At 31.1% G+C, this 11,261-nt stretch overlaps 1 protein-coding gene across 1 annotated transcript in view; it reads right to left on the bottom strand.

Annotated features, from left to right (window-relative positions):
• Nucleotides 1-4,565: 4,565 nt before the first annotated feature.
• Nucleotides 4,566-11,261, bottom strand: part of LOC111620063 (ATP-dependent RNA helicase DEAH12, chloroplastic-like) — a 30,865-nt gene continuing 24,169 nt past the window's right edge. Inside the window, exons 3-5 of the mRNA XM_023361907.1 lie at nt 5,838-6,064; nt 5,689-5,767; nt 4,566-4,887 (exon numbers count right to left, since the gene is read on the bottom strand). Coding sequence (XP_023217675.1) covers nt 4,678-4,887; nt 5,689-5,767; nt 5,838-6,064 — 516 coding nt within the window. The 3' untranslated portion in view covers nt 4,566-4,677. The remainder of the gene's footprint in view (nt 4,888-5,688; nt 5,768-5,837; nt 6,065-11,261) is intronic.

The following is an 11,261-nucleotide window of genomic DNA, read 5'->3' as shown; positions in this document are numbered from 1 at the left end:
GATGCGTAACAGCTTTTTTCGTAAACGGAATAAACTCGTTCGGTTCAAACTTGTCTTTCTTGTCGTTGTTCTACATTTCTATTTGCGGATTTGCCCGATCCAAATATATGCTTTTATTATCCAGACAAATGCTTGATTTGTGATTTAGCCTTGAATTACGATTAGTCCTCGACTTTTGCTAGTATTTATGTAACAGTAAGAATGGCATCCACACCGAAATATAACGTCAATATTCTTGTTATGGCTTTTACTCTGCTGCAAATGTATTATTGTAAGATATTTTTCATTTTGAACTTGCAGTTTCTTTGTACTGTACAATACTGTATATTATTTGCAATGGAGGCATTTAGATTCGAAGATTTGCAATTTAGATACGATTCTCATTCTAATGAGTTCCTCCATCGTAAAGAATATATTCTGTTTTATAGTTTCTCGTAGAGGATTTGTGATTTATCGTGTTTGCAGGAGTTTCTTGCTTTTTATGTCATAGTTTTATAACTGTCCTAATTTTAAACTTTATAATTCTCCTCAGACTTGTGATTTTTTCCATTTGTAAGTACTGGAAATGCTAACTTACTCCTAAATTTCTTCAGAGTTCAGTCGATTCTCGGAATCCTTTGTATGGACTTTGTGACTATCATCGAATTTAAATTCATAAGAATCGACATTTATAATGTGCATATTTTGTGATTAATATAGTTATTAATACCAGATGGAGAAAAAGCCAGACAAATTTGAAAACAATTATTTGTACATAACTTATAAATGTACAGTACAGTGAATTTCAAATAAAAATATTTTATATAACAGAAAAAAAGATTCGATTTTCTTGCAATGTACTGTACAAGAATGGAATCATTTGATAATTCGATTCATTATAGTTCCATACAGTACAACAATGATTATCTGGCAACTGATGGGTCCGACAACTCCTTTAATTGAGGCAAAATTAGATTAATACTCGAAATTCTTTCGATTTCAAACTAGACGATTAGAAAACCTGATGACATTGTACGGATAACACACACTTTTTGCATATGTGCTGAATACATTTCAAGTAGAAAATCACTCGTGAAAATGTTCTAAACATTAAACTTGAATATATTTGATGTTTAATTGCTTAAATTCTTTTTTCAGTTTTTTCAAGCATATGTAGTTTTAACAAGATGCAAATATTTAGTTTTTTTCTTCGCATTTTTACAGGGATATTTCAAGCAATCCGTAGTATTTTAGAGACACGAAATGAGTATAATAAAAGGGTCAGAGACGTATTATTATTATTTATTTTACACTTCAACATATACTCAGACTTTATACAACATATACATCAATCCCACTCACGACTCATTATACATCCCTTCAACCTCCAATGATCCACATACCTATAAGCTTTCAGAGTTTAGAGCTCTAATTAGAAGGGCATTCCATTATTGCTCCAACGTATACGACAAGCTGCAAGAGTTGGATAGGATTAGAACTGTTTCTAGGATGTTGGGGTTTGGAGCAAAAGTCATTGAAGGATTATAAGTTCTTACACTGATCCTAGCAAAAAGAAAACGAAGAAAGATATGAACAACAAGGTGACTAAGTTCACATACAACAGAAACATGTCAAATATTATGAAAGAAATTGAAGATTACAAGAACAAAATATTTACTGTACAAAAGGTCTCCTACGGTTTATAGCTTGCTTAGGAATGACAAGGATATGATCAAGAAGGAACAACAATCTGGAGTATACAAGATACCATATAAAAACGATCAATTAGGTTTGAACAAAGAGTATGTGGGTGTCACCACCAGAAACCTCAACAAAAGGCTTAAGGAGCACATGTACTGTACGACGTAAGGGACACTATTCTACAGCGCTCCAGAGTGGCGCAAACAGATGGTTCGGTAGTTAAATGAGCTGAGGCCAGAATTGTTCACCGACTCTGGCATTAAGTTTGGAAAAGTTCGAAATTTATAAATCCAACCTGACTGGCAAATGTTTAATTAAACTACAAGGATGCCACAGGCATGGAAATATATGATCAATAATGGCTAGTAAAATCTAATGCATAGCGCGAGGTCGAAGTGATTTTATATCTTATGTTATTATATTTGTATTTTATTTTATTTTGTTCTACTCTATTTATTTTGATTCGCTCAGTTTATGTATTTAATTAATGGATTAGTTATATTATTTATATTTTGATTTTTAACCAAATGTTCGAACCGTTTTAAATTCGAATTTGTTATTGGATATATTGGTTCGATTATAGAGCGATTGTAAACGTTCCAGAAAACTGATAACCAGGTTGAAAACGTTAGTTAAAGTAGTAAAAATGATTCTCAGCAGTAAGGTGTATATGTTGTATAATAATATTATTATTATTATGTTGAACCGTTAAAACGAATAATTCGACCGACCAACAATAATTCTCTAAATAAAACACTTCCAAGGAATTCATTTGATAAGAGATCAGTTTGTACGAGTCGTAGGCCTAATTCTGTTTCGAATAAACACTTTAGTATTTACTTAAGACATTTAAGCCTATATTTAAATTTGTTCTATTCTACAAAAAACAATTTTAATGTATTTTTTAAAAAAATACATTAAAATTGGTTATGTTTTTCGAGGTTGGGAATACATGATGCAAATTGAGAAAATAAGATATTAAGGTTAAATAATGTCTGGTTTTAAAACAAATTTCACTGTTAATTTGTGAAATATTATTGCCTCGATATAACAAACGCAGATAAAAACACATTGTAAATAATATAAATGTGGAATTTTAGAAACGTTTGTTCTCGTTATCAGCTGATGATTAATGCTATATTTAATTAAGAAACTAACCAAAGTTCAGACAGATTGTATACTGTATTCTACTATAAGAACAATATATTCGTATGTTTTCACTTCCCGTAATAACAGTTACAAAACTACATTTCTTCGGTTCTGAACAGTTAAAACAATTTTTAAAATTATTAATCGCATTCATTTTTACATAAATAAAGGTGTAAACAAGATATTAGAACTTATACACAAGCAACCATTTATTTAAATTTGTTTACAGTAAAATTCTATAATTGAAAATTACCATATAATCAGTGGCGTATCGTGGGTGTCAGCCGCCCGGGGCGGAGGAAAATTTCGGCCCCCTTATTTAGGTATTTCAATTTAAAAGACCAAAATTCAGTTTTGTCGCAGAACAAGCAATAAAAAATTCGGTGGTAGTGCAGCGACCTGTTTAAAATATTCCTATTGGATATTAGTGGTGTATATGAACGCGAATGAATCGTACAAGCAAAAATAAAAGAAAAAAGTCAACAGGTTTCGCAGGATTTCCTCGGATGACAAAATTACTAGTTCACCCGGCGGCGAGCCGATTCCCGGACTGTCCGGACGATAGCATTATCGTAGGCGCGATGCAAATATAGATTCGGATGTTCCAAATTTTTACAAGATATTATTATTATTTATTGTGAAATTTTTCCGCCCCCACTACGGTACGCCACTGCATATAATTAACTAATTTAGGTAATGATGGTTTAAATATTTGGTTGCTTGTTTTGGTTGTGTATGATAAGCCCTGTTTAACAATTGTTTATATAAAATTGAATGTGATAAATAATATAAGGGCAAAAAGCGGAGTTAATAATAGTTTAAAATTGTTTAATAATTCGTTTGAACGAGCTTCCTATAGAGATTTAACGAATTCCGACTTTTATATTAAAATGTACGAGTTCGTAATTTATAAAACATCTAATTAAAGAATCTGTCTTAACAATCTATTGTCGGACAAATCCAAAACGTTTTTGATTCTCCTTCAATATTAATAACTTTATTTTCCAAATTGTCTCCATTAAACCTGTTTTGTTGTAACAGGAGAATGTCATCGTGTTCTCTTCAATCTATAAAATTAAATGTACACTTTGAATTTATGTTGCTATTTTAATTTAATGCAATATTAGATACATAAAAAATTTTTTGTGACTCATTGCATACCAATAAGAATTAGGCTTTCAATCATAGCTCTGAAGGTGCGGCTTATCTGCACGAAACTGATATTTATTATCTATAACATATTGTGCCAATGAGGAAAACATATTTTTCTTAATATAAATCACTTTGTTTAGAAACTTATTATTATTATTAGAAATTGACTTATTATTATAAAAGTCAATTTAAATTTAATATAGGCCTATATCTGTTTTAGGTTTCAGATAGCTTCAAATTATTTTTGCATAATTTATTTGTAATCTTTATTTATAACTGGAAAAATAATAACTTTTGTATAAAAAAAGAAGTCCAAGTTGTAAAATTTGCCAAGCCCTTAGCAAATTCTGACTTTCTGAAGTCCTGATTGAGAGAATCCAATCCAATTAAGAAAAAGAAAAATTACCTGCATGTGATAATTGAATTTGTGATGATTATTTTGAGTGTTTCTCTGATAGAGAGCTCAATATAAATTCAAATAAAACATTGGTATCGCAACTATTTTACTTCTTTTTATTTGCATAAACATTTACTTAACAAAAAGAGATAATTAAAGAACATTATAATATATAAAACTATCCAATTATAAAAATTCCAGAAAAAATTTATAAAAACAAATAACTTCACTTAAAAGATTATAAGTTTCATAATTAAAATAAATTACACATTTGTCACAATAAAAGTCTTCTAAGGCAGTTAAGCAAATGGACTTTGGTTACAAGCACAATAAGGCAAATGATTATAAACAGAATTTCCATCTGGAAAAATCTGTAAACAAAGCCAACATAAGTGACAATGACACTTCCAACAAACCATATGATTGCAGCCACCATCTTTTTGGATTGGAGAGTGACAAGAATGAGAGGGACAAACTTTTCTGTTTTTAGGATCTTGTGCCAACCATACCTGAAACAAATAGAAAATATGAATATAAATTAATATATAAGTAAACCAAATTATTCTTAACATTCTAAAATACAGACTAGCTATAATAAAACTAATGAAATATGATTTTTAACAATCTTAAGGTGGTAAAACTAAAAACTTGATAAGTAAATGAAACTGAAGAAAATTTAATGATTTGTTTCACTGATAAAGGGTTACTATTGAATCTGCTTTATCAGCTTTTCTAGTCAAGGCATTAATGACTAATGAGAAATCTAGAATTCAAAATCTTTTACCTGTTATAACTCTTGTCTAAGATATATTGAGATGATTATGTAAGCATGTGATAAAAGTTTTTCTAAAGATAAATATCATAATTTTTTCTTTTTATAAAATTTATGCATGAGTGCAAAAGTGCAGATAACTATACCACTTTTAAATCTTAATATTACACCTGCTGATATTCTTTATTTTGGAGAATAACATTGAGTTGTATCTTTTAATTCTGAAAATTTGTTATAATAGTAGTAATGCTATTTGCCATTTTCATCCACAAACAAATTTGTTTATTTTCTATACCTTATTTAGTTCCACTATCATTACAATTGTCCAGTTTATTCTATAAATTTGGTTTTGTTTTGCATGTTACATATCAGTTTTTTCTAATGAGAATTTTTACTGATAATAGGCAATTATTTCTCATTTAAAAAGATTTGATAATCCTTTCTCCTAACCATGATTGGAAATTACAACTTTTCATATTGAGATCTATTACATGTATTAACTGTATTTATTTTTTTATATTTTTATATTTTGACTCACCTTTAAGGAATAATCTATGTCTTTCCTCATTTCTTTAGCCATTTCGCATGACATACCTGGATGCACTTTATATCCACATCTATTATAAAAATTATCTATTAACATCAGAAAATATTTTCTGAACTAAATTTAAATTGGAAAATACTTACAGAGAACAGATGACAACAGCACATAGTGGACAGGTCCATAATGAATCTTTTTCAGAGTTTGGAATGCTGTAAATCATTTTACAGTCAGGGCCGGGACAAAATCTCACCTTATTATAATTCTTTCTAACGAATTCTTCAAGCGAAGAATTCAATAAGTTTCTCAATTCTTCTTCATTGTTATTTAATATGCTCTGAATGTCGTCTATAACTAATTCCTTTCCACAGTTCTGTAAGAAGTATTTTGAGTCACTTTTACTTCATGTACTAATACGAGAATTGTAAAATTATTTTAATTGAAACTGATTATTATTAAAAAATAAATTTAATTGATAATATTTGAAAATACTACTAATGAAAGTATTTAAATCATTAAATATTTCGTATGAGACAATAAAAACACAATACAGTAGAACTTTAATTTATGAGCATACCCCAATTCCTGAAAACCTTTCATAAATTTGTCTTATAAATGGATAAATTTTTTCATTATTTCTTTATTAGGATAAAACTCTGTACCTCATTCTCCTACAACTTAGTCAACGTACCCATTTTTCCAAAATAACATTAGTGTTAATACATACACATATTTTAAGTTTGAATTATTGGCTTACAGGTACAGTTGTACTAGAGCTATCTGGAACACCACTCCAGAACTTTTTTTAATGCTAGAATAGTACTACAGACCTTGATTTTTTTGCAACGAAGTCGTCTAGTGTCATTTGTCGTTTTTTTTCTTTCCTTAAGCAAATATCAGTAGTAGAAGATCGCATCCAAAACGCCTTTTGCTTTTGCACTCCTTCCAAAATCTGGACCATTTGCTACGCATTTCGGTTATCGTTACCAAACTTTTTCTAAGAAAATCTGTAGAAAAATTTTTCGAGTCTCTATTTTCCAGTTCTGTATGAATGGGGTCGGATTGCTGAGCGGTCAAGGTTGGCAGCCTGCCGCTCTGGGGGACCCGGGATCGACTCCACCACCAAAAAATCGTCAGGAATTTTTCAGGGGGTGGTCCATCCGGTTATATCGGGCCCCGTCCCTCACCACCCGGTTCTCGATTGTGGGCCTAGCCGAACCCATAATGCGCTTGCTATAAGAGGCCCACAGGGCGGAAAGAGTAAAAAAAAACAAAAAACAACAACAACTCGCGAGCGACTTCTGTCCAGAGTGGACACGTATTGTTTAGAAGATGGATTCGAGAAGACTTCGTCGAATGCTACTATGGAAAATATGACAAGCATTAAAACGATAAATTTGACAGTTAATTGTTATCACTAACTAGATACACAACAAATATAAAGAATCTTTATAGAATAATAAGTTTAAAAAAATATATTTTTAACAAAATCAGATATTATTAAATTACGTAAAAGATTATTAATTAAAGTACATACAACATATATAAACAATTTATTTATCATTCTGTTTACATTCATCTTCAAAATCAGCCATTTTCTTCGTTGGAAACGCGAACAGTGGAAGCGATGATCAAATCGGCTTGGTAGCTGCTTCCTGCAGAAGCATCATCTGGTGAAGAAGCATCATCTGGCGATCACTACAGGCTAAACACTGTTACTTCGAACACGCACATTTGCGTGAACTGGTATGTCCACTCCGTTTGGAAGCTCGTTCAAGCCTGCGGTCGCTGCCATGTAGGACGTACAGTACCCTAAGCTATTTTCACCTTAAGTTCGTCGATGTAGCACTAGTGCAGCGAGGTTCATACGCTGAGGACAAAAGTTAAGACGACTACCACCATCAATTACAGTAGACCCACCTATAGAACGGGTTCATATAACGCGGATTCGTATATAGCGGCGAAAAAGTTGCGACCGTATTCGTGTAAACACGCTAAAAGAAACTCGTAAAATACGATAAAACGTCATTGCCGACTCGTGTCGCGACAGGATTGGTCGAATCTACATAGACCAATAGCGGATATTGCACAAACCGTTGAGTTTAAACGAGCAACGTACCTACTAAAAACCATTTATTATTTAACGACCATAAAAATTATATTTGTACTAATGATATCTCCAAAGTTCAGCAAATTTTTCGCAGAAAAATAATTTATCAGGAAACATGCGCCGCTCCACGACGAAAACAAGTTTAAGCAATGACATCGTCGAACGGTGCACACTCGGTAAGTAATCCTACAAGTTTTTTGTTTATAGCGTATTTATATTGATTATTCCCAAAAAAATATACGTGTTTTGGAAATGTTGAGTCGAATTAGTCTACAATCGATTAATTTTATGGAAGAAAACCTTTCAAACAGCCGTAGTCCGTAAACTGCACACTTGTCGGGCTGTGATTGGCTCATGTATTTAAGGACTCGTAGAAAATGGATTTCATAAAAAGCGGAACGTATCATATCTACGATGTTATAGGGGGGTCGACTCAGGGCCGGATTAACCCACTTTGAGGCCCTAGACATTTTCTTCTTACCGGGCCCCCTCCCTCTCCCACAATAAATAAAGCGCACAAAAAATTTAAAACAAAACTAAATACTGTAATGTGGAAAACTAAAACAAATCTTAATTTTAGTTTTTCTAGAAAAGTTTGAACAGTTTGTTTATAAATTAAAAAAAATTGAAATTTATTTTATTAAATGTCTAACAAAAGTTGTTATACAATAACAATATTACCTTAAAATATCAATTGTTTAATTTAACGTTTTTGTTTGATATTTAAATAAATATTTTACTCATGAGAGATAAATTGACTAATAAAAAGGATAATTTAAATAAAAGCCAAGATAGTTTAAAAAATTAAGTACTGTATAAATAAACTTTATTTAAAAATTCTGTTTTCTAGTCTTTAATTCAGCAAAATTATCAATTATTTCATCATAATTAATATTATCCAAAGCATTTTGTTCGATGTATAAAACAGCTAAAGAATTTAATTTTGATTCACTCAGTGAGTTTCGTAAATAATTTTTTACACGTTTTAATACTGAGAATGATCTTTCACCAGATGCATTCGATATAGGCAAAGTTAAATATATTCGCAATAATATTTCTGTATTTGGAAATGTTGATACTATTTTTGTGCTCTTTATAAATTGCAGCATATCAGATGGCAACGTTAAATTTTGGCTTTTACAAATTAACTTAAATTGCAACAATTCCTCGTCCAATTCTTCGGTATCAATGTCGCCACTGTACCATTTTTTTAACAATGCGGTATTAATTGATATGTCTTCGTCGTCGCCGTCAGCTATGTTTGTATGAAAAATTTTAAAAATTTCATCAATATCTTTGTAACTTTTGCTTCTAACTTTTAATTCAAAAGAGATTTTATCACAAATTACGTAGAAACAATTTCGCTTAAACATTTCTTGGCCCTGACAAAAACTTAGATTTTCCTCATCATTATAAGCATCATCAAAGAAACGTTTTCTTTTTTGGGACCTTTTTTTAAAATCACAATACACTTTTATTTCTGACGTGCTTAATGCCTCTGCTTCTATTTCCAGAAATGAACTTCTTAAACTATTAACGTAATCATATAAATTGTCAAAAATATTTACTGCAAACGAGAGTGGCAAAGTAGGATTTTGTAAGGATTGACTGCTTGCATTTATTCTGGAAAGAATTTTATCCCAAATAACTGTTAACAAAATGAATTCTAAAGTATTCATTTTGTTTGCTATTTTTCGTGATTCTTCTTTAACAGAACATTTCTGAGATTCGTCTAAAGATATTTCAAGAAGAGCACTTTTTATTTGGTCAAACCCAAAGCGAATTGCCTTAACTGCATCAGCTCTACAAGACCATCTCGTAGTACATAACTTTTTTACTGTAAAATGTTTATTATTTGCGGCAAAACTTTTTTCTAAAATGTTCCACCTATACGTAGAAGCCGAAAAAAGGTATAAATGATTTCCATTAAATTAAAATATTTTATTTCCTGCAAGCATGATTCACTAGCACTATTTATTACTAGATTTAATGAATGCGAGGCACAAGGAACGTAATGGGCTGTTTCACTATGTCTTTTAATGCGGTTTTGGAGCCCATTGTATTTGCCAGACATATTTGCTGCATTATCGTAGCTTTGTCCTTTACAATTGCTAATATCCAGTCCTAATTTTGCAATATTCTGTAAAAGTTCATTTTCTAATGATTCCCCCGAGTGAAATTAATGGGAATAAATCCAAAAAATCTCTCGATTGGGGTTCCATCTTCTGATAAATAGCGCAATATAAAAGTTAATTGGTCTACGTGTGTTATATCAGGAGTAGAGTCAATTATTATGGAAAAATATTTCGCAGCTTTAACTTCTGACACAAATGTTTCTAACATTTTTCTTGTTAAATATTTGAATAAATTCATCACAAATAGTTGAAGAAAGATAATTTACGTTTCCTTTTCCAGCTGATCCATATTGTTTTATATGCGATGCTAAAAACTCATCAAATTCTGCCAAATACTCTAGAGCTTCAATGTAATTCCCGCTTTGACACTCAGAAAAGAGTTCATTAGAGCCACGAAATGCAAGAGAATTTTTAGCTAAAAATTTTATTGTTGCTACTACCCGCTTTGACATTCAGAAAAGAGTTCATTAGAGCCACGAAATGCAAGAGAATTTTTAGCTAAAAATTTTATTGTTGCTACTACCCGCAGCAGTACTTTTCTCCAGTGTTGTTTTTTCTAAATACTTTTTTCAACTATAGTATCTACACGTCCCTCAACTGAATTTCTTGCTATCAAAATTTCAATAGAATGCCTATGATCAGTAGAACGTTCATGTTCTTTTACTCTTACATTTGCATTTTTCCAGTCCGAATAACCTTCTGTAAAAGCAGTTCTTCTGATCGCAAACATCTTGCAAAAATAACAGTAAATTGCTTTACTTCTTGGGCTATATACTAACCATTCTCGCTCAATTTTTTCACCATTTGCCTTGTTACGAGTAAAAATATTTTTCTTTAATGTCCGAGTTACAGTTTTTCCACCTTCCGTCACTACTTTTTTAGCGGTATGTACAAGAGAAATATTTGACGATGGTTTATTTTTAAGCAAATAACTTTGCATGTCTGTTGTTAAATTTAAAGGCCATAACGAAATGTCCAAATTGTCAAAAATTAAAATATCATTAACGATATTGGATACACCTTCTATATTTTGTATTTCTACTTCATTAATTGCATTTTCGTTTTTATTCTCAACCTCTGGTATGTCTTTGTCTTCTATATTTTTCATTTCTACTACTTCAATTGTATTTTCATTGTTTTCTGTCTTTTCTACTTGTACTTCTTGATTTTCACTGTTTCCAGAATATTCACCAACGTCCTTTTCGTTAACCTTTTCTTCAGGCTCAACTTCCACATTGATATTGTCTATTTTTGTATGAATAACATATTTTAGCAGAGCGTTTCTCTGTTTATTTGCTTCTTCCTCCAACTTCTTCTTACACTTT

The sequence above is a fragment of the Centruroides sculpturatus genome, unplaced genomic scaffold (assembly GCF_000671375.1).
Source record: "Centruroides sculpturatus isolate CEXI.00-Female unplaced genomic scaffold, Cexi_2.0 scaffold12, whole genome shotgun sequence".
NCBI lineage: Eukaryota > Metazoa > Arthropoda > Arachnida > Scorpiones > Buthidae > Centruroides > Centruroides sculpturatus.
This window is presented reverse-complemented; position numbering and strand designations above follow the sequence as displayed.